The sequence below is a fragment of the Triticum aestivum genome, chromosome 2B (assembly GCF_018294505.1).
Source record: "Triticum aestivum cultivar Chinese Spring chromosome 2B, IWGSC CS RefSeq v2.1, whole genome shotgun sequence".
In the NCBI taxonomy this organism is placed as follows: domain Eukaryota; kingdom Viridiplantae; phylum Streptophyta; class Magnoliopsida; order Poales; family Poaceae; genus Triticum; species Triticum aestivum.
In genome coordinates this window covers 580,515,174-580,541,005 of record NC_057798.1, presented here as the reverse complement: position 1 = coordinate 580,541,005, position 25,832 = coordinate 580,515,174, and the positions used below count along the sequence as shown (strand labels likewise).

General features: G+C 48.1%; 1 protein-coding gene across 1 annotated transcript; it reads left to right on the top strand.

Annotated features, from left to right (window-relative positions):
• Nucleotides 1-361: 361 nt before the first annotated feature.
• Nucleotides 362-5,176, top strand: LOC123046150 (elongation factor G-2, chloroplastic). The gene is made up of 4 exons (XM_044469446.1): nucleotides 362-694; nucleotides 2,107-3,515; nucleotides 3,903-4,415; nucleotides 4,780-5,176. Exons 1-4 carry the CDS (start codon nucleotides 478-480, stop codon nucleotides 4,945-4,947), a joined length of 2,307 nt encoding a protein of 768 aa, XP_044325381.1. The 5' UTR covers nucleotides 362-477; the 3' UTR covers nucleotides 4,948-5,176.
• The last annotated feature ends 20,656 nt before the right edge of the window (nucleotides 5,177-25,832 follow it).

Here is a 25,832-nt window from a genome sequence, read left to right as displayed (position 1 = left end):
GGAGCACTCCACCGCCAGCTTCACCGGTGGCGGCCTCCGGTGGCGACGAGACATGAGGCAAATTGATGGAGACGGGTGGCGGCGAAGATGGGATCCCCCTAGTCGCTAGTCGCGGTCGCGTACGTTTATGTCATGCGTGCACGACCTAAATAGAATGGCTAATTATGATTATATTAAAATGAATATGCAGCTGTTGCCAACCAAATGCTTAAAGTACACAAGGCTTTATAATTTTCTGTTATTGTGAAAAAAGAATTCGCATAGGCAAATAGAGCTGAAATAAAGCGGCAATCCAAAACGTGAGACGGGAAACCGTCCGCGCAGCCCCGCGGGCTCACATTATCTGCAGACACTCCCCTCCGCAGCATCAGCAGCGGCCCGAAGCACACATAAGCGCGGCCACCACAGCGCTCACCCACGAGCGCAGGCGGCAGCAGGCAGGGAGCGAAGGCCAAGGCACTCTTACACAGCAGTGCAATGGCCGCCGAGGCACTCCCGCGGGCCGCCGCGTCGGCGCGCCGGCCGTCCGTGGCCGCCGCTTCCGCCTCGCGCCTCCTCCTCGGCCACCGCCCCTTCCTCGCGCCGTCCGCGTCCCGCTTCGCCGCCGGGCGCGCCGCGGTGGCCGGCCCGGCCGCCAGCCTCCGCCCGCGCCCGCGCAGGCCGCGCCTCTCGGTCGTCGCCATGGCCGGCAATGGTGAGCGAGCCTCTCAGCTGGCCACTTTTGGCATTCCTGTCGAGTCCGTCCCTTCTTTAGAAGTGTTCTCGCTGTAGCGCTGTAGCGCTAGTGCGCAAGCCTAGGCGTGGGTGCACAAGTGTTCTATGCAGAGCCCGTGTTTGATTAAATGACCAGGAGACTTCTGTCTAAAAAATGACCAAGAGAGTATCTTCCATTTCTATGGGAGTTGGAATGGATTACAAGCCAGTATGGTGAATTTAGGTGTGTTCTTTTGGATAGTCATTAGGTGCTTCACCATTTTCACAAAGGGAGGAGATTAGAGCAGTGCCCGCAGTGGTGCTTACGGTTGTTGCGGATAAATAATTAAGGAAGTAACATGGATGAAATACTATAATGCTCAATACTTGGTGTAAAAGCAATACTGTATTTCACAATCTCTTATTAGTTATTAGAGTTGGTCTGTAAAATGTAGAGTTGGTTTGCCTGGATGTTAGAAATCCTATGGGAAGTAGTACAAAGAAATCCTTAGGAAAAATTCCTATAGAATTCAATCCTATGAATCAAACAGCCAACATAGGGAAAAATCCCAAGAATTATAATCCTCCAAATTTCCTATGAAAATCCTTTGAATCAAAGGAGCCCTTAGTGGGATGTCTGGATAAGTGTTACCAAAGTACTTGCAGCTCCTTTAGAAACTGCAAATCTTAACAAGATTTACTTCCTTTTAAACAGAATAATGAGCAAAACATATGGCAATTATGTTTTGTTTTTAACTGAATTAGGATATGTTTCATGTATCAAAGTTTATTACTCCCTCCGATCCATAATAAGTGTCGTGGTTTTAGTTGAAATTTGATGTATAAATGTATGCCTGTTCTTATTATGGATCGGAGGGAGTATAAATGTATGCCTGTTCTTATTATTAGCACTTAACACCATATCTTTCAAGAAAACCATGCGTAAATACATAACAAAGGAAAATGGAGCCCACCTTATTTACTGCGGTGTGTAGGAGCATGCTTTTACTGTGCAACAATCAAATAATAGATTCTTCAAACTCTTTTGACGGGCCTATTGAGACACTGTACAAGCAAAAAAGAAAAACATGATATGACGTATGGAAGCTCCTCATGAAAGTTGAATCTATAGAGCCATTAACAATATATGGGAAATAGTGAACCTTTTTTCAAGGTATAGTTCTTTAGACCATGACCAATTTTTAAGATTATGGAAGCTTTTCTCCCAGCCTCTGCACCAATGAAGGATGCACACAGCCAAGGATCGACCAATTAACGTTCTGAAGTCTGCAAGTCACTTGAATTCCTTTTTTACACTTGCATTTGCCAGTCCCTCGCCATTTCCCCTTGAAAATCAATCATTGTGTTCAGCTTAATAACTTAAATGCTTGCTTATTTTGATTCTATACCCAGATCGCCAAGTTCCTTTGGAGGATTACCGCAATATTGGTATTATGGCTCATATAGATGCTGGGAAAACAACAACTACAGAGCGCATTCTCTATTACACTGGAAGGAACTACAAAATTGGTGAGGTTCATGAGGGAACAGCCACAATGGATTGGATGGAGCAAGAACAGGAGAGAGGAATAACCATTACATCTGCAGCAACAACTGCCGTCTGGGACAAACATAGAATCAACATTATTGACACTCCTGGGCACGTCGATTTCACTCTTGAGGTTGAACGTGCTCTCAGGGTGTTGGATGGTGCTATATGTCTCTTTGACAGTGTTGCTGGGGTAGAGCCACAATCTGAAACTGTGTGGCGCCAAGCAGATAAGTACGGAGTTCCAAGAATATGTTTTGTAAACAAAATGGATCGCCTTGGAGCTAACTTCTTTAGAACTAGGGACATGATAGTGGCAAATTTGGGTGCAAAACCTTTGGTGATACAGTTGCCGATTGGTTCAGAGGACAATTTCCAAGGAGTTGTTGATCTAATAAGAATGAAGGCTATTGTATGGACAGGGGAGGAACTCGGTGCACAATTTTCATACCAAGACATACCTGCTGATCTCGAAGAGTTGGCTCAAGACTATAGACTTCAGATGATCGAAACTATTGTTGAATTGGATGATGAAGCTATGGAGGGCTATCTAGAAGGAAAGGAACCAGATGAGGCAACTGTGAAGAGATTAATCAGGAAAGGAACAATAGGTGCCAGCTTTGTCCCCATTTTATGTGGTTCAGCCTTCAAAAACAAGGGTGTCCAGCCATTGCTTGATGCTGTTGTTGATTACTTGCCATCACCACTTGACCTGCCACCAATGAAGGGTACTGACCCAGATGACCCGGAATTGATTCTTGAAAGACGTCCTAGTGATGATGAACCATTTTCTGGGTTAGCTTTCAAGATCATGACTGATCCATATGTGGGGTCACTAACGTTTGTCCGCATATACTCAGGGAAGCTGATCGCTGGCTCATACGTTCTCAATTCAAACAAAGATAAGAAGGAAAGAATTGGAAGGCTTCTAGAGATGCATGCAAACAGTAAGGAGGATATAACAGTTGCAGTGACAGGCGATATAGTAGCTCTTGCTGGTCTGAAAGATACAATTACCGGTGAGACACTCTGTGACCCAGATAACCTTGTAGTGCTTGAACGTATGGAATTTCCTGATCCTGTCATTAAGGTTGCTATTGAACCAAAGACCAAAGCTGATGCTGATAAAATGGCAAATGGATTAATAAAGCTTGCTCAGGAAGATCCATCATTCCACTTCTCTAGAGATGAGGAAACCAACCAGACAGTTATTGAAGGAATGGGCGAATTACACCTTGACATCATTGTAGACAGATTAAAGAGAGAATTCAAGGTTAGTATTCTGACTATTTGTATTTATGCAGTACATGCCCCACAATTTCTTCGTGTTTATATTCAAGTTATATCAGTTGGGTCATGAATCAACGCAACCTATGTGCTGCACTAGACATATGAAGCACATTATTTCGGTTGTGTGCTTGCACTACTGCTCTTCACCAATTTTGCGAAGCTACACAACAAGATTGTAAAATGTTCACTTGGCTAATTTGTGTACCATGTATACTTTGGTAGCTATGTTTTTCCATCATTCCCACTCAAATATCTTATGGAAACTTTTGAATTTCGTATCAAAACTTCTGGGGTCACAACTGCCTTAACCTAAAAAGAATTATGTATTCTCTCTCATTTTAAGTTACACTCACTCAAATTGTATGAACAGGTTGAGGCAAATGTTGGAGCTCCACAGGTCAACTACCGTGAAAGTATTTCCAAAATTGCAGAGATTCAGTATGTCCACAAAAAGCAGTCTGGTGGTTCAGGGCAGTTTGCAGATATTATTGTGCGGTTTGAACCTATGGAGGCTGGAAGTGGGTATGAATTCAAGAGTGAAATTAAGGGAGGGGCAGTGCCAAAAGAATACGTACCCGGTGTGATGAAGGGAATTGAAGAAAGCTTACCTAACGGTGTCCTTGCTGGTTACCCAGTTGTGGATTTACGAGCAGTGCTGGTTGATGGCTCCTACCACGATGTTGATTCAAGTGTCCTTGCATTCCAAATTGCAGCCAGGGGGGCCTTCCGGGAAGGATTGAGGAAAGCTGGCCCACGACTCCTGGAGCCTATAATGAAGGTTGAAGTGATTACCCCTGAGGAGCATTTGGGTGATGTTATTGGTGATTTGAACTCTAGAAGAGGGCAAGTTAACAGCTTCGGAGATAAGCCAGGTGGACTGAAGGTATTAAGCAGTACATTTTCTCCATTTCCAGCCTTCTACCACTACTAATACTACTTTACTAACACTACAACAATATGAGTAATATTGAGCAAATTGGAGTATGATTATGCATTTTTTTAATTTGACCTCTCAAATACTAATTTTGAGTCTAGTCCACCAAATCTTCCTGCTGCACTTCTTAACATCCATTGTCAGCTATAGCCGAGCATCTGTAATTTAGTCACCCTTTTATTCTTTTCTTTTTCGTTGTTGAAGGGTACCATTTTATTCTCGTAGTTATTTCTCCAATTAGGCTTGTAGTTTAGTAGAATGTGCTGTCTGAAATGTATATCTAGAATTTAACTTCCATTGCTGTTGGGTGCAGGTGGTTGATGCTTTCGTGCCACTTGCCGAGATGTTCCAGTATGTCAGCACTCTGAGGGGAATGTCCAAGGGGCGCGCGTCGTACACAATGCAGCTTGCCAAGTTCGACGTTGTCCCACAGCATATCCAGAACCAGCTTTCTGCGGCAAAAGAGGAAGCTGCTGCTTAAATGTTCATTATTCGTAGATAATATATATGAGGACGGCAGAGCAGGTGAGTATAGGACATCAATGTGTATGTAGCTTTGTAGTGTCGAACCCAGTGGGTGATATTATTTGCCATTGTTTTTGGACCTGATAATGTCCATAATTTTGCAAGCTGTTATAATTTCATAATGACCTTGTCAAGTTCTCACAAACGAGAAAACAGTTCGTTATAAATTTTGCTTACATGCTTCAGTCCAGTATTTGCTGTTTTCACATCCGCTGCATAGAATTTGCTTGCACCTGCATATTGTCACTCTCTGTGTCTTCACAACTCATTGGCATTGCTGACATGAGATGCAGTACAACACCAGTCGTGTAAACATTAGTCTGGGACACGATGCCCTCTGGTCCGCCGAGGGCGTTGGGCTGATTTATGGCCCTAGTAGATAGCAAAAGTCAGAACAACAGAGAGATCAGTCAACACGTGCTGTTCTTATGAAGAAGTCTCCTAGCTCTGTCCACGTTTTGGTGTAGCTGTTATTGCAGATGGCAAGACATCAGTGGTGTTCGACTGTTCGTACGGATCGATAATTCTTGATTCAATGGTTTATCTTTTGATGCCTGTATCTTGCCAGGTCTCTACCTTCACCCCTTTGTGGTTTTTGTCTTCTTTTTCGGCCCTGAACTGTAGAATAGTTCTACGGTATTTTCATTAATAAAAAATAGTAATAAGTTACAATGGGAGGAACAAAAGGAAGAAAACCAAATCTAGCTAAACTAGTAATAAAAAGAAAGACAATCCAGCCTTGGAAGCAAGCATCATGCTTCTTCCGAATTCTGCGATTGAGCAAGTTTAGGTCCTCTTTAAAAGAGTGCTTCCAAGCTTGAAAGGTTGGATCGGCATTTCTGAATATCCTTCCATTCCTTTGCATCCAAATGTTCCAGCACCCCAGAATGATGATGTCCATTGCTATAGGGGCCGGTAATTTTTCCAACGCAAGAACAAGGCCCTCATAAAAAGACATTCCTCTTCTTCTACCTGGGACTAAGAAGTTCCAACAGTTGTAGCCTTGTAGGCAAAATCACAGTCCTGGAGCAAATGTCGCAGAGTTTCTTGGGTGTCTTGAGCACAAAGAATGCAACTATAATTGTTCAAGAAGAAACCCTTCCTATTTGAGCAGGCCTTAGGAGTTGACTCTATGATGTAAAGAAAAAGATTTTCTGTGTGAGTCTGTTGGCACAGTTCCACATGAGCTGAAAAATTCTTGGGGCATGGTAATCTCCCATAAGTGCCTTATACATTTGAATGGAGGGGAGTGTTTTTCGGGCTTGAGACCCAGGACGAAACCTGCAGTAATCGAAGAGGCGGCAGAGCAGACTGAAACTGCAAAGCTCCCAAGACTTGTGTAATCGAAGAGGCGGCTAGCAGCTCACGTATTTAATTAACCGCCCGATGGCTGGTAGTCCTAGTGTTAATTCCCTTGGTTAACAATGTGCCGAGTTTAGTCTAGGAAGTAGAGATAGTTTGGGGGGCTAAACCTTTGCGTCAATCAAGGTGCAGATGGCCCTTCATTCTTTTTCTCTGTCAATGTATGTATTCTCTTGATAAAGTTTATTATCAATGTGATGATGACAACAATGATTTATACTAGTATATGGTTTTTTCAGGACTCGAATAAGAAAAACAATTAACATTGGAATGACATATGTCCTCTTTAACCCTATGATATCACTAGGATTACAAAACCACAGAAATTTAGATTTGACAGCACAGGAAAACAGTTTGATTTGTAAAGAGATTTGGGTGGATGGCAATTCTCTTTTGAAATAAAGTGCAAAACCTAGGAATTCATGGATCCAGATCCTCTAAAAAAATCTGTAAATTTCTTCGAACCGAGCCCTATGAAGAAGTGAACAAGAATCATATTCAAGTGAAAAAAAATCATACGAAATTGCTATGGGTCGAGCCTCAGAATAAGGGGACAGGAAAAGAAAAAAGGAAAAAAGCTCGTCTTCGAGATAATCAGTGCACTAATTTAATCAACTCAAAAATCCTCAATATACAGTTCCTCGAGCGTAATCCAAGACCTGAACTTGGCGACAACGATATCTAGAAACATATAGTAGAAACGATATATAGGCCATCTAGACGACGACGATGGCGATGATCTACTGCGACTCGACGGGCGGCGGCGTGCTGTTGCTGCTGCTGGAGCCGTGGTCCTTGGCGCCCCCGCCGAAGAAGGGGATGGGCTCGGCGAATATGGAGCTGACCTTGTTCTTGATGCACTCCCAGTGCTCGCTCGCCTGCGCCTCCGTGAACTGCTTGTACTGGTCCTTGGCCCGCTCCATGAGCGTCGCGCCCTCCCCCACAGTCCACTTGAAGCACGTCGACGACGCCGGCGCTTGCGCTTGCGCCTCCTTCTCCGGCGCCGCTGCTGCCCCCTTGTTCTCCATCAGGTCCAAAAAGCTGACGCCAAGACCCAAGAGAAGAAGACGATGTCGCCGGTTGTGGTTGCGTTGCTTTGGTTGGCCATGGAGCTGCAGGGACGTGGCTACTTATATGCAGGGGAGGTCGGGCTGTCTAGAGGAGGAAGCCGGGTCCGTCGCGGGCTTGGATTAGGGGAACAGAAAGAAACAAAGAGAGAAATATGATAATAATTGGATAAGAACACAGAAACTACTGAGTCCGGATCATCATCATAGAAGAAAACAGGTATACACGGATTCTTAGCTTTGGACTGGATCACAAGTAAAAACGGACTCTTTTCTTCTCCGATGAGATGATGATTTCCCAAGTGCAAACGGGAACGGGAATCTCCCTGTTCCTTCCTTGTTTCAATCCCTTTCGTTAATATTCCGTTTCTAAATATAAGTCTTTTTATAGAGATTTTGATATGAACTACAGTACATACAGATGTAGATAGACATAGTATTTTATAGTGTATATTTACTTATTTTGTGCTGTATGTAGTCCATATTGAAATTTTTAAAAAGATTTATATTTAGAAACAGAGGGAGTATTTAACAATGTGCCAGATGGCCCTTCATTCTTTTTGCCCGTGAGTTCAGTGGTGTATGTAATCACCTTGATAAAGCTTATCGATGCGATGATGCGGAAATCTTCCTCAGTTGAGTGATGTATCTAAACTAATTTATGCTCCTTAGTTGAAGCTCAGCTTGGTTCGTTTCGTTTGCTGGAAGTAGTGTTTTGGGCCACGGTAGTTACGAAGGCATCGGACATCATGTGGTAATATAGACAATCCCCTCCCGACCCCCTCAGCGCCGCCCTGGGTGACGACGCCAGGGGGATCACATCCCAGCGCCGCCAGCCCCCCTACCCATAGCGGAGGATCCTGCCGCTGGTGCTGGCTGCGGTGGCCGCGGCGCCCGGTGCCAAGGTGCCAAGGCGCCAAGATAGGAGGCGGCGTCGGCAACCACCCGAGGCGGATGGGGCACCTCGGGCTGGGGTCTTCACACCGCGGCCAGGGCGGCTCCTTGGTTGTGCGGCGACAACCGACGACCCCATGGCTGGTGGTGCTGGCGATGGGGGCATGGCGGTGGCCGCAGATCTGGATCCCACCTAGATTCGTCATCAATTCTTCATGTGGATAATCGACGACACGATGAGGGCTCCGGTGAGGGGATGGAGGATTTCGGCCGGAGTATGTGTGGAGGCATACGTCTTCATGGCGAAGCTCCACGCAGTTCCAGCCAGCCACAAGATCGGGATGACGTGGCTTTCGGTGAAAACCGCGCCCGACTGCGGTCTTAGCGGACGATGGCGGCGTCTCTGACGTCGTTTCCTTCTCGAGGCATTGTTGTTGCAGGCCGCGTCAACTCGATCGGGATGTTTCGAGGGAAACCCTGGATCTGGGTCTATCGGATCGGACGATGATGACGCCTTTGGTGTCGTTCTCCCTCTTGGGGGCATCGAAGCAAGTGCTGGCTGGAGGGGACAAGAGGAGGAGCGGTGTTACATCTACCGCAAGGCCGAAGTAGATCATGGCGGCATGGCGCTGTAGAGTTTCGGCGACGAGCACGTTTGAATGGATACGCGCAGGATGGTGGCGTTGTCTGGCGCCGTGATGGCGTCGACGGCAAGCCTGACAAGGTCAGTGCGTCGCTACCTGCTCTAGAGGTGGTTCGGTGGAAGACAGCGGCGGCGGCTTCCGGGAGTCCGCCGGACCGGTGTGTGACCCAGTCTCGGCACTGTGGCTTGGCTGGGGCATCCAGCTTTAGATGTTAGGCTTTGGTGTGATGTCTGTTTGACATTCGTTTCGGACATTCGGCACCCCTTCATCATGGGGATAAGAGTAGCGACAGGTGTTGCCAACATGATGGCTTCAAGCACTGATGTATTACTTTATAAGGTCTTTGTGAATAATTAATAAAATGAATGCATGCATCACCAAGACGCACAGGCCGGGAGTATATCCTAATAAAACTTGCGAGGATCATTATGCGAGTTGTTAGGATTTGGTTTTGTGGCAGGTGAAGCAACATTGTCGGGGACGACCTTGCAACCCGCTATAAGTGATTATATATCGTTAAACAGTCTGAGGTGATGCGTTTTTGTTGTATTCTTGTTGCAGCTTTGCCTGCGACGAAGAGATGGCAATGGGTAGGGTATGGGCGAATACGACCCTTTTCTATCCAAATCCATATCCAAATCTTTTTTTATACCCACCCACTTCTATATCCATGGGTATAAATTGGTACCCATGCCCATACCCATCGGGTATCCTATACCCAATGGGTATCCAGTGGGTACAATATATAGCATTGACATGACAAAAGTAAGATGAGAAAAGGGTCTTAATTTAGGTACCCATCCATAACAATCAGGTTTGCACTTACATCAAAAATTCACAATGACAACTGACACACAATTAAAGGTCTTAATCAGTGGTCCATGGGCTAGTTAAGAACTTAAGATAATTATTTATCTGCATATTATAGGGTTTTATTTATTTATTTATTTTCTAGGTATCCATTGGGTTACCCATGGGTATAATTTCATATCCATACCCTACCCATGCATTTTGTGGGTATGGATACCCATACCCATGTGTATGAAGTGGTAAAAAGTCTCACCCATACCTACTATTTTCGGGTAGGGTACCCGCGGGTACCCATACCCATGGGCAAAACTGCCATCCCTAGACGAAACTCCCGCGAGGCACCGTATTCGATTTTTCCAGGTCTAGGAAAACATAGCACTGGAGTGATACGTCCTCTTTAACACTACGGGATAACACTAGGATTATTAGAGAACCATAGGAAAAACAATTCATTTGTAAAGATATTTGGTTGGATGAGAATTCTTTTAAATAAAGTGCAAAACTTATGATTTCACAAGGATCCAGGTCCTATAAAAAATCCAGTAGTTTTCTCTGCATCGAGCCCTATAAGAAGGGAGCACTAATCATATTCAAGAAGTACCAGCAAAGGCTGGCTCTCGTGTCGCTCTCGCGTGCGGCCCGTGAGCAACCCTAGCCGCCGCCACCAGGATGTGACGCCCCCGATTCAATCATACACTAATCATACATGCACATGTGTACGATCGAGATCAGGGACTCACGAGAAGATATCACAACACAACTCTAAAATAAAATAAGTCATACAAGCAACATAATACAAGCCAGGGCCTCGAAGGCTCGAATACAAGTGCTCGATCATAGACGAGTCAGCGGAAGAAACAATATCTGAGTACAGACATAAGTTAAACAAGTTTGCCTTAAGAAGGCTAGCACAAACTGGGATACAGATCGAAAGAGGCGCAGGCCTCCTGCCTGGGATCCTCCTAAACTACTCCTGGTCGTCGTCAGCGGCCTGCACTTAGTAGTAGGCACCTCCAGTGTAGGAGGAGTCGTCGTTGATGGTGGCGTCTGGCTCCAAGGCTCCAGCATCTGGTTGCGACAACCAGGTAGAAGGGAAAGGGGGGAAAGAGGGAGAAAAGCAACCGTGAATACTCATCCAAAGTACTCGCAAGCAAGGATCTACACTACATATGCATGGGTATATGTGTAAAGGGGCAATATGGGTGGACTGAACTGCAGAATGCCAGAATAAGAGGGGGATAGCTAGTCCTATCGAAGACTACACTTCTGGCAGCCTCCGTCTTGCAGCATGTAGAAGAGAGTAGATTGAAGTCCTCCAAGTAGCATCGCATAGCATAATCCTACCCGGCGATCCTCCCCTCGTCGCCCTGTGGAAAAGCGATCACCGGGTTGTCTGTGGAACTTGTCTGGGTGTGTTTTATTAAGTATCCGGTTCTAGTTGTCATAAGGTCAAGGTACAACTCCGGGCCGTCCTTTTACCGAGGGACACGGCTATTTGAATAGATAAACTTCCCTGCAGGGGTGCACCACATAACCCAACACGCTCGATCCCGTTTGGCCGGACACACTTTCCTGGGTCATGCCTGGCCTCGGAAGATCAACACATCGCAGCCCCACCTAGGCACAATAGAGAGGTCAGCACGCCGGTCTAAATCCTATGCATGCAGGGGTCTGGGCCCATCGCCCATTGCACACCTGCACGTTGCGTACGCGGCCGGTGAGCAGACCTAGCAACCTCCATTACAAAGGAAGTTGCGTTACGCAGTCCAACCCGACGCGTGCCGCTCAGTCGCTGACGTCAAGAAGGCTTCGGCTGATACCACGATGTCGAGTGCCCATATCTTTCCCGCGTAGTTGGTTAGTGCGTATAGGCCAGTGGCCAGACTTGGATCAAATACCAACATCTCGTTAAGCATGTTATTTTGAAGTAACCGCGGACGCCGACCAGGGCCAGGCCCACCTCTCTCCTAGGTGGTCTCAACCTGCCCTGTCACTCTGCCACAAAGTAACAGTCGGGGGCCGTCGGGAACCCAGGCCCACCTCTACCGGGATGGAGCCACCTGCCCTTTCAGCCCCCTTATCCGAATCACTTGCGGGTACTCAACGAGCCAACCCGACTTTAGTCACCATCTGTATAGTATGTATATATGTATAGTATATACCTGTGATCACCTCCCGAGTGGTCATGGCCCGATAGTATAGCAAGGCAGACTGACAAGAATGTAGGGCCAATGATGATAAACTAGCATCCTATACTAAGCATTTAGGAATGCGGGTAAGGTATCAACGACTGTAGTAACAGTGATAGGCTATGCAACAGAATAGGATCAATCGAAACAGTAACATGCTATACTACTCTAATGCAAGCAATAGAGAGAATAATAGGCGATATCTGGTGATCAAGGGGGGGCATGCCTGGAAGCTTTGTTGTACAGGAAGAAGGGTCGTCGGTGACGTAGTCGTACTCGGTGGCATCAACACCGGTCTCCGGGTCTACCGGGGAAGAAGAGGGGGGAAGAAACAGTAAATACGAAGCAAACAAAGCATCACAAAACATAACCAGGCAATATGCGGTGCTAAGTGTCGGTGTCAAAACCGGCGGATCTCGGGTAGGGGGTCCCGAACTGTGCGTCTAGGCGGATGGTAACAGGAGACAAGGGACACGATGATTTTACCCAGGTTCGGGCCCTCTCGATGGAGGTAAAACCCTACTCCTGCTTGATTAATATTGATGATATGGGTAGTACAAGAGTAGATCTACCACAAGATCAGGGAGGCTAAAGCCTAGAAGCTAGCCTATGGTATGATTGTTGTTCGTCCTATGGACTAAAACCCTCCGGTTTATATAGACACCAGAGAGGGCTAGGGTTACACAGAGTCGGTTACAATGGGAGGAGATCTACATATCAGTATCGCCAAGCTTGCCTTCCACGCCAAGGAAAGTCCCATCCGGACACGGGACGAAGTCTTCAATCTTGTATCTTCATAGTCCAGGACTCCGGCCAAAGGTTATAGTTCGGCTATCCGGACACCCCCTAATTCGGGACTCCCTCAGTAGCCCCCGAACCAGGCTTCAATGACGATGAGTCCGGCGCGCAGATTTGTCTTCGGCATTGCAAGGCAGGTTCTTCTCCAAATTCCATATACCTGTTGAATAGTGTCCGGCTTCTGGTGAATGTTGCGCTCCTTGGCTTATGCGCCCAATAATGGCCATCTTCCACATGTCAAACGAATGCAAAAAGTCAGGGTGTTTTTCATTTACCCCCCTAGCTGCGCAAATGAGCCGCCTATAAAAGAGACGGTGATTTAGATCCGAATCACACCATCTTCCCTCCGCGAGCATTCATCGGAGCGCATTCGACAGAGATCCATTCCATCATGGCCAGTCGACGCAGCTCCTCCTCTCGCCCCCAGCCATCAGCCTGGAGATTGGGAGAGATGCTCCGTCCCGCATAGTGAGCTAGTGGCGCTCCAAGCCAAGGGGTTTCTCCCCCCAGCCTACATGGTACCGGTTCGAGCCAGGCTTGCCACCTATAATGGTGGAGAGAAAGCGGAGAGCGTCCCCAATCCCTCCAAAGGAGAGCGGATATGCCTTGTCCCTTATTTGATAAGAGGGCTCGGATTTCCAATTCATCCGTTTCTCCGGGGGCTCCTGGAGTTCTACGGCCTCCAGTTGCACAACCTTACGCCTGCCTCCATATTGCATATTGCGGGCTTCGTAGCCCTTTGCGAGCTGTTTTTGGGCATCGAGGCTCATTTCACGCTGTGGAAGAAGCTGTTCTGCCTTGTGCCCCGTTCTCAGGAGGGGTTGATATATCAAGTGGGCGGAGTCGAACTATGGCGCATCGCCAGGACCGGATATCTATCCGGAACCCCAAAGAAGGCGTCCAAAGACTGGCCTTCAGAATGGTTTTATATAGAAGATGTCCCCCTGCCGGACCCTGTTCGGATCGGCCTCCCTGAGTTCGATAATGCTCCTTTGAAGAAGCGCCTAAGCTGGCATCCACGGAGCCCTCAGAAGGAAAATGACAAGGACGTCCTTTACCTGATGAGCCGGATAAGGTTGTTAGCTCATTCCGGACTGACCATGATCGAGGTCATGGCCACATGCATTATGCGGGGGGTGCAGCCGCTTCAGTATAGAGGCCACCCCATGTGGGATTTCAACGGGGAGGACGACGCCACCCGGTGTGGCCGTAAGGGGCCGGAATCGGTTGCCGCTCTAATAAAGATCTTGTCCGCTTTGTACAAGGGAGAAGAGGAGGAATTCCTCCGCGTCAACCCACGGGGCGGATTTTCTATGTACAATCCTCCAAGCTGGGTAAGCGGACACTTTCGCTCGCCCATCCGTTTCATATTCCCATAGTTAAGTATTCAGTCTAGCAATTTCAATGCAGGAGCTACGCCAGGCTGTAAAGGAGATAAACAGCCCTCCTCCACAACCCGAGGACCCGGAACGGTCCTTTGACCCGGACTCCCAAGAGGACCCGGACTTATCTGTGGAGCTGATCGGTGGGGTGTTTCATCAATTGAGCAAGGACAACACCTTAGTGGCCATTACGGCCGATTATCCCGTACTACTTCCAGCCTCACAAGTAACCGAGACCGAAGTCCCAGTACTTTTAAGATGATCCATCCGTGCTTATTTTTTATCACCGTATACCAATGGCGTTTTTGCAGGGGAAGTCTTTGAGGCGGAGGGCCGAGCCTGCGGTGGCTAGCCAACAAGGGGCATCAAGGCCCAGCAGGCTGAAAAGAAGTGCGGTCCGGATTGAGATGCCGGCGCAACGGTATGGCGTGCCATTTTATTCCCAGGTTTTATTCCCTCAAGGCATACTAACGCTCGTGCTCTCTTCAGGAAAAAGAGCGCTCGCCAGACTATATCCGGAGAGGTTGCCAATCGCGCCTCCACCAGCCAGGCTCCAAGGCCGGGTCTAGAAGCGGAGGCGAACACGAGGCGCGCACTGGACGCTCCTCCGACAGAGGATGCGGACGGGCTATCTGCCACCAATTCTGAGGTGGAGAGTGCCATGAACCACAGGCGTCGCCGGACAGTTCTTCGTGATGCTTGTTTCTCCCAAGAGGCATTGGATGCCTTCAATACGGGAGATGCGTACCTCCGTGCCGCTCAAAATGGTCTAGCCAGAGCCATAGAGCAGTATGTAAAAGACATACGGGTGAGAAAATTTGATGGTTATATATGTCAGTAGCCCCCGAGACTTGAAACAGTTTGAATAACTGATTTAAGGATCATTTGTTATGCAGGATCTTACAGAAAAGAATACCCAACTGTCCCAGGAGCTGGAAGAGTGCAAAGCCCAACTTGAGGCCGCACTAGCCGCGGCAGGGGAGGCCAAGGAGACCCCCTCCGGTAATATATGCTTCGAAAGATGAGTATGTTGTTAAGTGTGGCATGTGTGCAAATCTGACAATAACATTGCAGATGGCGCCGGAGTGGATCCGGACAAGCAACAACTCTTGTGTCGGTTAAAGGCCGGCGAGAGCGTACTTACGAGGGTGAGGCAAGAGAAGAATAATCTCCAAGATGCCAACACCCAGCTGGGCGAGGAACTAAAGGATGTTCATGCTCAGTTGTCGGACTCCGTGAAGGAGAATCGACGGCTTTGACACGACATTTTTAGTAAGTTCTTGAACAAACTTTGAAAAAGAGTTCGGCGAGGAAGTCGATTGACAGAGTTATGTCTGTAGGTATGCTGACAGGTCGGCCTGCAGAGGAAATGCCCGGTTCTACGGGTGACCTTCTTCCCGAGCTCTCACAACTACACGAACGAGTTCGGCAGGTAATGCAAGGCGTCGCCCAGGCCTTGTGGCCATCCGTCCCCATGCCCGAAGGCCTTGGAGATCTTGCAGAGAAGCTAAAGGGAGCGCGGCGGCGCTTCCGATTATGAAAGATATCGGCCTGCCGTCAAGGCGCTAGGGAGGCCTGGGCCATGGTGAAGACGCAGTACACGAAGACTGACCCAAACCACATGGCCGAGGTCAAACCTGTGGGGCCCGATGGGAAGGAGATCCCTGTGAGTTTAGTGTACGGCCAGGTAGAGTTGGCCGCCAAATATTCCCAACAGGACTGTAAACTAGACAGCCTGTTGGATGGTATTGAAGAGGAATATACCCAGTCAAATTGACTATGTAATTTAAGATGACATGTAAAATGCCTTCTAGCCGGATTGTAGATCGTTTGTCATGGCGGACCCTTTCGCTTCAACCTCGGGACCTGATAGTCCGGAGTGTGTCCGAATACCCTCTCGATTATGTAAGAACCGGGGCATGCGTGGAGACCAGGCGTAGGGTCATTAGTGCTTGAACAGACAAGTGCCCAACTAGTTATGTTATATTACATGGTTAGTAAGAAACATCTTCCAGGGAGAATAGTTCCATTAGGGGTTCCTTTCCCTGGGAGGCATGCCCTAAAGTGCATGTCCGGACTGCGAAAAAAGCAAAAAAGCATCTGGGGGCAGATAAATAAACGAGTGGGAAATCATCTTTAGTTCACCGACTGAATATTCCCTTAAGAACGCTAGCTTTTGGCTTCACCCAGTCTGAGGTACACATCCGGCTGACCCGGCAGTAACAATCGCAGATGTGCTCCCTTTACCGCCTAGCCGAACAATCGGGAACGTAGGGGTAAGCACAGGAGCCAGGAAACCCAGCTTGGCCAAAACTTAAGTCATATCGATGCATATAATGGTGAATAAAAGGTACATGCGGAAGTGTGACACATGTGTTGGGCATGAGGCCCATATAAACAAGCTTCTGTTAAAGAAGCCCCCAGGTATAATGAGCGCGGATAGCGCATCAATTGTATGCGAACAAGGCGTGAACGAGCCTTTAAAGGTTGTAAGAGAAAAGGAGGGAGAAGGAGAGAAATACAAGACAGCTAATGTGTAAAAAATAGATAGAGGAAGGAGACGAACATAGAGTCCGGCGCTAGGCGTAGAATCTTCGGAGACGTGCTGCGTTCCATGGGTTTGGCTCGAGTCGGTTATCCGATGCATCTCGCAGACGGTACGCTCCACCAGTCAGGACTTGGTCAATAATGAAGGGACCTTCCCATTTGGGCTTGAGTTTGTCCTTTTTCTTGTCCGGCAGGCGTAGAACTAACTCGCCAACATTGTAAGTTTTGGCCTGTACTTCTCTGCTTTGATATCTTTGAGCCTGCTGTTGATAGAATGCGGAATGGGCTTTTGCCAAGTCACGCTCCTCCTCCAAGGCGTCCAAACTGTCCTGCCGATCGAGTTCGGCTTCTCTTTCTTCGTACATGCGCACGCGAGGTGAGTCATGAATTATGTCGCAGGGCAGAACTGCCTCTATGCCGTATACCATAAAGAATGGTGTGAATCCGGTGGTGTGATTCAGCGTGGTCCGTAGCCCCCAGAGTACGGAGTCGAGCTCCTCTACCCAGTGCGTGTTAGATTCCTTGAGGGACCGCACTAATCTGGGTTTGATGCCGCTCATGATTAGACCATTTGCTCGCTTGACTTGACCGTTAGTTTGTGGGTGATAGATTGAAGCGTAGTCGAGCTTGATGCCCATGTTTTTGCACCAGAGTTTGACCTCATCGGCCGTAAAGTTCGTGCCATTATCAGTGATGATGTTGTGGGGGACGCCGTAGCAGTGTACGACCCCTGATATGAAGTCTATCACCGGTCCGTATTCGGCCGTCTTAACAGGCTTGGCCTCTATCCATTTGGTAAATTTGTCCACCATGACCAGTAGGTATTTTTGCTTGTGGGTTCCTCCTTTAAGGGGTCCAACCATGTCAAGCCCCCAGACCGCGAAGGGCCAGGTGATGGGTATAGTTTGGAGGGCGATGGGTGGCATATGGCTTTGGTTAGCAAAGAGTTGGCAACCGACGCATCGTTGGACTAAGTCCTGAGCATCTGCCCGGGCCGTCGGCCAATAAAATCCTTTACGGAAGGCCTTGCTTACAAGGGCCCGGGCTGCGGCGTGGTGCCCACCGAGTCCGGCATGAATTTCAGCCAGAAGATTCCGCCCTTCCTCTTCGGAGATACACCTTTGAAGGACTCCGGTGGTGCTTTTCTTATAAAGCTCTCCTTCATGGACTTTATAGGCTTTAGATCGCCGCACTATGCAGCGTGCCTCGTTTTGGTCCTCGAGAAGTTCCTGCCTAGTTAGGTAGGCTAGGAATGGTTCTGTCCACGGGGCAATGACTACCATTATTACATGGGCTGAGGATGTTACTTCGTTGGCAGAGCCTCCCGTTGTGTTAGAATGTTCGGTGTCGGGCGGTGTGGTTGGGTCCGGGCTGTTATTTCCGGATTCCCCTTCCCATAATACGGATGGCTTGAATAGCCTCTCCAAGAAAATGTTGGGGGGGACTGCATCGCGCTTTGCGCCGATGCGTGCCAAGATGTCTGCTGCCTGATTGTTTTCCCGGGCTATATGGTGAAATTCGAGCCCCTCGAACCAAGCTGACATTTTTAGGATGGTGTTGCGATAAGCTGCCATTTTCGGATCCTTGGCATCAAAGTCTCCATTTATTTGGGATATCGCGAGGTTCAAATCCCCACGCACCTCCAGGCGTTGGATGCCCATGGAGACTGCCATCCGGAGACCATGTAGAAGGGCCTCGTATTCGGCTGCGTTGTTGGAGTCCGTATACATTATCTGGACTACGTATTGAACTGTATCTCCTGTTGGGGACGTCAGAACGGTGCCAGCCCCCAGACCAGCTAACATTTTGGAGCCGTCAAAGTGCATGATCCAGTTGGAATATGTGCCATACTCTTTAGGGAGTTCGGCTTCAGTCCATTCGGCGACGAAGTTGGCCAAAACTTGCGACTTGATAGCTCACTGTGGCTTATAGGTTATGTCAAACGGGAGGAGCTCAATGGCCCATTTGGCAATCCAGTCCGTCGCGTCACAGTTGTTTATAATATCGTTAAGAGGTACTTCGGAGGCTACTGTTATCGAACACTCTTGAAAGTAGTGTCGCAGCTTCCGGGATGCCATGAACACCGTGTATGCTATCTTTTGATAATGCGGGTACCGTGACTTGCATGGAGTGAGGACAATGGACATGTAGTAAGCTGGTTTTTGAAGGGGGAATTTGTGTCCGTCCGTTTCTCGTTCGACGATGAGCACTGCGCTTACAACTTGATAAGTTGCCGCAATATATAATAGCATTGGTTCACCGATGTTAGGCGCGGCCAGGACCGGGTTTGTTGCCAATATGGCTTTTATTTCTTCGAGTCCGGCCATGGCGGCATCCGTCCACTCGAAGTGTTCGGTGCGCCGGAGGAGGCGATAAAGGGGTAATGCCTTTTATCCCAAGCGAGAGATAAAGCGGCTTAGAGCCGCCATGCATCCAATCAATTTTTGTATTTGTTTGAGGTCCTTTGGAATATCCAATTGTGACAGAGCTCGGATCTTGGCTGGATTTGCTTCAATTCCTCTACCGGATACAATGAAGCCCACGAGCTTTCCGGCTGGTATGCCGAAAACGCATTTTTCCGGGTTAAGCTTGATGTCATATGTTCGGAGGTTATCGAATGTGAGCCTCAAGTCATCTACTAGAGTTTTGACATGCTTGATTTTGACGACCACGTCATCTACATATGCTTCCACTATTTTGCCGATCTGGTTTGCCAGACATGTCGGAATCATGCGCTGATATGTTGCGCCGGCGTTTTTGAGCCCAAAGGGCATTGTGTTGAAGCAGAAAGGGCCGTATGGGGTGATGAATGCCGTTGCGGCTTGGTCTGGCTCTGCCATCTTAATTTGATGGTAGCCGGAGTATGCGTCGAGGAAACACAATGAATCGTGTCCTGCGGTAGCGTCGATAATTTGATCGATGCGGGGGAGGGGGAAGGGATCCTTTGGGCAAGCCTTGTTGAGGTCCTTGAAATCGACGCATAGGTGCCAGGATTTATCCTTCTTTGGTACCATCACCAGGTTTGCTAGCCTGCCCGGATGTTTTATATCTCTGATGAATCCGGCCTCCAGTAGTTTGGCTAGCTCCTCTCACATGGCTTGTCTCTTAGGTTCGGAGAAACGCCGAAGAGCCTACTTGACAGGCTTGAATCCTTTTAGGATGTTTAGGCTGTGCTCCGCCAGCCTGCATGGGAATCCTGGCATGTCTGAAGGGTGCCAGGCAAAAATGTCCCAATTTTTGCGTAGGAATTCTTGTAGTGCGGCGTCTACATCAGGGTTTAATTGCGCCCCGATGGAGGCCGTTTTTGTAGGGTCCGTTGGATGGACTTGGAATTTGACTATTTCGTCCACCGGTTTAAAGGAGGTGGACTTGGATCTTTTATCGAGTATCACGTCGTCCCTGTTCACCGTGGAGCGTAGCGCAGTCAGTTCCTCGGCCGCTAGGGCTTCGGATAGTGCCTCAAGGGCCAGTGCGGCTGTCTTATTTTCGGCGCAGAGTGCTATGGCTGGGTCACTAGCAAGACTGATGATTCCGTTGGGTCCGGGCATTTTGAGCTTCATGTACCCGTAATGGGGTATAGCTTGAAAAATTGTGAATGCCTCTTGCCCTAATAGAGCGTGGTATCCGCTGCTGAACGGGGCCACTTGAAACGTGACGTCCTCGGACCTGTAATTATCCGGCGTGCCAAACACCACATCCAGTGTGATTTTTCCTGTACAACACGCTTTCCGACTAGGGATTATTCCTCTAAAGGTTGTGTTGCTTCGCTCAATGCGGCTCCAGTCTATTTCCATTTTTCGAAGGGTTTCCTCATAAATGAGGTTCAATCCGCTGCCACCATCCATGAGTACCTTGGTAAGGCGAAAGCCGTCCACTATTGGACTGAGGACCAATGCGGCTGGTGCTCGGGCTGTTCGGAATTTAGGTTCATCACTGGCATTAAAGGTAATAGCCGTGTCACTCCATGGGTTTATTGTTGCTACTTGGTAGACTTCGGCAAGGCTGCGGAGTGTTCGTTTCCGCATATTATTTGATGCGAAAGTCTCGAAGACTGTTAATACCGTACTGGTATCCCTGGGCTGGTGCTCTGTGAATTCTGGAGTTAGAAGCTCCTCGCCACTTCTGGCCACCTACCGGAGTATCCAACATGCTCTAAGGCTATGAGTTGGTGTGGCGCCCTCTGTACTATGAATTTTACAGGGTCCATTGAGCCATCCCTCCAGTACGGTTCCATGCCCTATAGGTTTTTTTTTGCTTTTTGGTGTTTAACCCAGGTGCCTGGCGATAATGCACCCTTTTATTTTGGACTGGGGTTGTATTCAGGGCCGGATTGTCCCAAAATTTTATTTCGGTTTTCCAGGAGCTTTCCATCGCATAGTACTTTCGTACTATGGATGCCAAGTCGGCGAAGCGTGTAATTTCACGGCGACTTATGGCATTGAGGATTCCATTGTCCGTGCAATTATTGCAGAAGAATGAAATTGCATCCTCCTCGCGGCAGTCCTCTATCCTGTTCATAACCAGGAGGAATCTGGCCCAGTAATGGTGTACTGTTTCTATGGGCTCTTGCCGAATTTGGGATAGATCCCTTATATTTGGGTGGGCAGGTGGAATTAAATCCGGAACCTCGCCCAATCTGAGACTCAGGGGCCAAGGAGCTTCCGAACTCGGAAGCTTGGGTTCTTGGATGTTGTCCAATGAATCTAGCCCATTGTCTGAGTTTAGGTTCACGGCTTGAGTGACGTCCTCCCCTCCGCGGGTATCCGGCTTGGAGGGATCGGGAATCCATTCATAACTAGTCCTTAAGATAGATGAAGGCTTGCCGCATTGTTCCTCCACCACTGCGACGTGGTGGGTGACCTGGGGAGAGTTAATCTCTCTCGGATCGGGTTTAGGCCCAATCTGATCATAGTCTGTAGCGACTCCCAGGGCGGCGATGCGATCCAAGAGCTCGTTTAAGGAAGAGAGCTCCATCGGATCTAACTGCTCGACGAGTTCCGAGTTGACGTGGAGATTGCTTTCGATGACCCAAGAAGTCATCGTCGGCGCGGCGGCCGAACAGGCGGTCATAACAAAACCGCCTAGCCGGAGATTTTGGCCGATAGCCAAAGCTCCTTTAGCAACAGCGTCGTCTTTAAAGACGGGATGAGGGATCCTTCCTGATGGCGACGGCACAGCAGAACTCTCAATGAAAGCACCAATGTCGGAGTCAAAACCGGCGGATCTTGGGTAGGGGGTCCCGAATTGTGCGTCTAGGCGGATGGTAACATGAGACAAGGGACACGATGTTTTTACCCAGGTTCGGGCCCTCTCGATGGAGGTAAAACCCTACTCCTGCTTGATTAATATTGATGATATGGGTAGTACAAGAGTAGATCTACCACGAGATCAGAGAGGCTAAACCCTAGAAGCTAGCCTATGGTATGATTGTTGTTCGTCCTACGGACTAAAACCCTCCGGTTTATATAGACACCGGAGAGGGCTAGGGTTACACAGAGTCGGTTACAATGGGAGGAGATCTACATATTCGTATCGTCAAGCTTGCCTTCCACGCCAAGGAAAGTCCCATCCGGACACGGGACGGAGTCTTCAATCTTGTATCTTCATAGTCCAGGACTCCGGCCAAAGGTTATAGTCTGGCTATCCGGACACCCCCTAATACGGGACTCCCTCACTAAGTATACCCTAACGCGGTAGGAGGTGATACCGACGAAGGGGGGAAACATCCGAGAAAGTATCCCCGGTGTTTCTCGTTTTCGGACAGATGAACCGGAGGGGTAAAGTTGCATGTTTGCTATGCTAGGGATGTGTGGCGGATAAACGGGTGGCGTATCCGAATTCGTCTCGTCGTTCTAAGTAACTTTCATGTACAAAGTTTTTCCATCCGAGCTACGGTTTATTTTATATTAATTTTAAAAGATTTAATCATTTTTAGAATATATTTAATTATTTTAATTCAACATTATCCAGAATAGTGTATGTTGACGTCAGCATGACATCAGTAGTCAACAGGGCATTGACTGGGTCAAACTAACGTGTGGGTCCCAGTTGTCATTGACTGTTAACTAACCTAACAGATTAATTAACTAAACTAAGTGATTAGGTTAATCTAATCAGGATTAATTAAATTAATTATTTATTATTTTAATTAGTTTTAATTACTATTTATTTATTTGATTCTTTTTTTGTTCTGGGCATGGTCCCTGTTTGCCATAGGCACAAGGGGCTTAGTGAGCGTGCGTGCAGCGGGTTACGGGCGCTGACGGAGCCAAACGAACTCGGGCGACGACGGCCCTGGTGGGTGCAGCCGCAGTGGGGTCACGGGCGGTCGCGGTGATGGGAAGGAGGCGGGGAACGGTGCTGGGCTCGGGGCGAAGGACGCGGGGCCTCCGAGCGGCGCGACGGTGTAGTGGCCGGAGCCGGGCGGCGGCGGCACAGCCCGCGGGCAGCAGAAGCAGCACATGATGGGGCGCGTCGAGGCCGCAACGCCAGGCAGAGGCGGGCAGCAGAGCGCAGAGGTGCGGCGGCTCGGTGAGAGCAGCGGTGGATGGCCGTGGCTGTTGCGGGCGATGGGGACGACGGTGAGCGCGTGCATGTATGTGCGCACGGGGACATGGAGAGAAGGAAAGGAGTTGGGGTCCTCACGGTCGAGTAGAGACCAGAGGGCGGCGAGGCTCGAGGGAGGCCGTTGAGGAGGAGGACGGGGACGCGTGCGTCGACGGAGTCGAGGCGGCATGGGGCTCCGGCGACGGCAAGGTCTTCGGGCGACGGTGGTGGCGCACAACGACAGCGTCAGTGAGGGAGGCGTCGGGCTCGTTGCCCCTTCCTGATCCAGATTGGGTCGGGGAAGAGGAGTGAGAGGGGTGGCGAGCCGGAGACGGGTGGCGGGGTGCGGCCATCGGGGCGGCGCCAGGGGCAGCGGCCGCGTGCGCTGGGGGGGGGGGTCAATCCCCTTCCAAATCGGATCGGGTGAGGGCATGTACAATGGTCGATAAAATAGTCTTATCTTAAATCTTGCATGTAATTTAGAGATGACAAAAAATCATGTCTACAATGAATCATCTCTTAGCCTTATCTTCAATAACTAGTTATTCCTAAAAACGTGGTGAGACATATTGTGCTGAGAGATCATCTCTTGCCTTCTCTTAATTAAGAGAAGACAAGCCTTCTCTTATGATTTCTCTCTCCTCCACCTCATCATTTATCCTACGTGGCATTGCTAAGATAGAACTATTGTACATGCCCTGAGGGAAAGAGGAGCGACCGAGAGAGAGGGGATCATGGGGAGCGAGTGGGGTTGTCGGTTAGGGTTTGTGGGAGTGGGGAGGCCTGTGTAGGCCAGAGGCGTCGGCCGGCCTGGCTAGGCCATGGCCCAGTTGGGCCAAGGGGTCTAGTGGGGGAAGGGGTCTTTGTCTCCCCCTTTTTATTTATTTTGACTTTTGTTTTATTTCTTTTCTTTTCTATTTTAATTTTATATTTTAAATACCTTAGTTTTATAGAATACATTAGTTGTACCTAAATTAGTATTAACAAATATGCCACCACCTCAATTAATTTGGCACCTAAAATAAAATAGTTTGCAATTGTTTATTATTTTAAAAACTTTTAAATAATTGGTTTTGTTACCGTTTTGTTCAGCTTATAGTATTTAAACATTTCATAAAAGGGTGGTTTCTCCGCCATAATTTCCTATGCAATATTTGGTTCACTCCGAACATTTTAGTTTTAATATTTGAAAAGTTTTATTGTTTGCTTGATTTTGAATTTGAATTTGAATCGATTTCGAACTGGCGCGAGATTAGCAACAGTAATCGAAGTGACGTGGCATCATTACCAGAGGGTTACTATAGCTTGATTACCCGGGCGTCACAATTCTCCTCCACTACAAGAAATCTCGTCCCGAGATTTAAGAGGGGGTTGAGGGGGGGAAGGGGTTTGGTTACGAAATTCTAACGAGTCTTCTTGGTCTTAATTACTCTTCTCGAAGAGGTCGATCCATTACCTTGATGTCTTCATTTCTCTGCTTCAGGTTCTCATGATGAAGTTGGCATCCTTTCTTTGGGAACTCCATCGTACTTACGAAGGAATAAAGGGGACGGGAGAATAGACCTCTGCAAGGTTGACTAACTTGTTGATAACATCGGGGAAGGTGGGGGAAAGTAACTCTCGAATTAGAACCCTTTAGAAAATATTGAGAGCAAAGTAAGAAGGTGTCATGAGAAGTTTCAAGCGGCAGGCAATCGTTCGATGCCTGAAATAGAGTGTGAAAGGGGGTTCAAAGCAATCGGAATAAGTATTCTGTCTGATACCAGTATAGATCAGTAGGACGGTGGTCCATGAATTACATACGAGGCCACGGCGAGGAATAAATTTGGGAACAGGGGTGCACAGGAGAGTCAGGTTTCGATCCTGTGGAACTATGGGTTATGGGCCCACCATGTGATTAAAGTAGGAAGGGCGTTGACATCTTGCACAGTCATGATAGCAAGACATGTCAGAGAGTAGCCTATCAGTTATGTCGGCAACAATGTCGGTACCAAGGGCGAGGGACGAAGAGAACCATTTTCCTGCTCGTTGAAAAGAGGCGGACCAATAGGCAAAGTTCTCGTCCATCGGCGGCTACCGGAATGTCATCAACAATAGTAACAGGGTCTTGCTAACGGAATTGTACACCGAGGTGTTTACATAAGAAGTGAATCTTTATTGCGTAGATTATATAGATCACAAGAAAGGGTTTAGACAAACCAATGAAAAGGGAAAAGTGTCTATCAGATTTAATCCAAACAATGGAAAGAAAAATGTGATTAAACCCAAGGACAAACAGAGCATGATATCCATGACGGGATATAACGTAGAAAACCCTTTAGAAAAGGGGAGAGAAATTTCATGACATTACTCATACAACGGTGTTTGGATAATTGATAAAGAAAATTTAGCATTGTGCTTCAGATGTACTTATTGAAAACCGGAGTACCACAGACATGCTTCAAGGTAGCATTGGCATGGGATTCAAGCAAAGTCAGACTGGATGCACAAAGGATCCATCAGGAACAATTCATGGAGTAAGGCTTACAATTTCCTCATGGAAGAATGGCTAACCTTGTTAGAAAGGAAACTATAACAATAGGTTCTCCGACCAGGGGTGCTA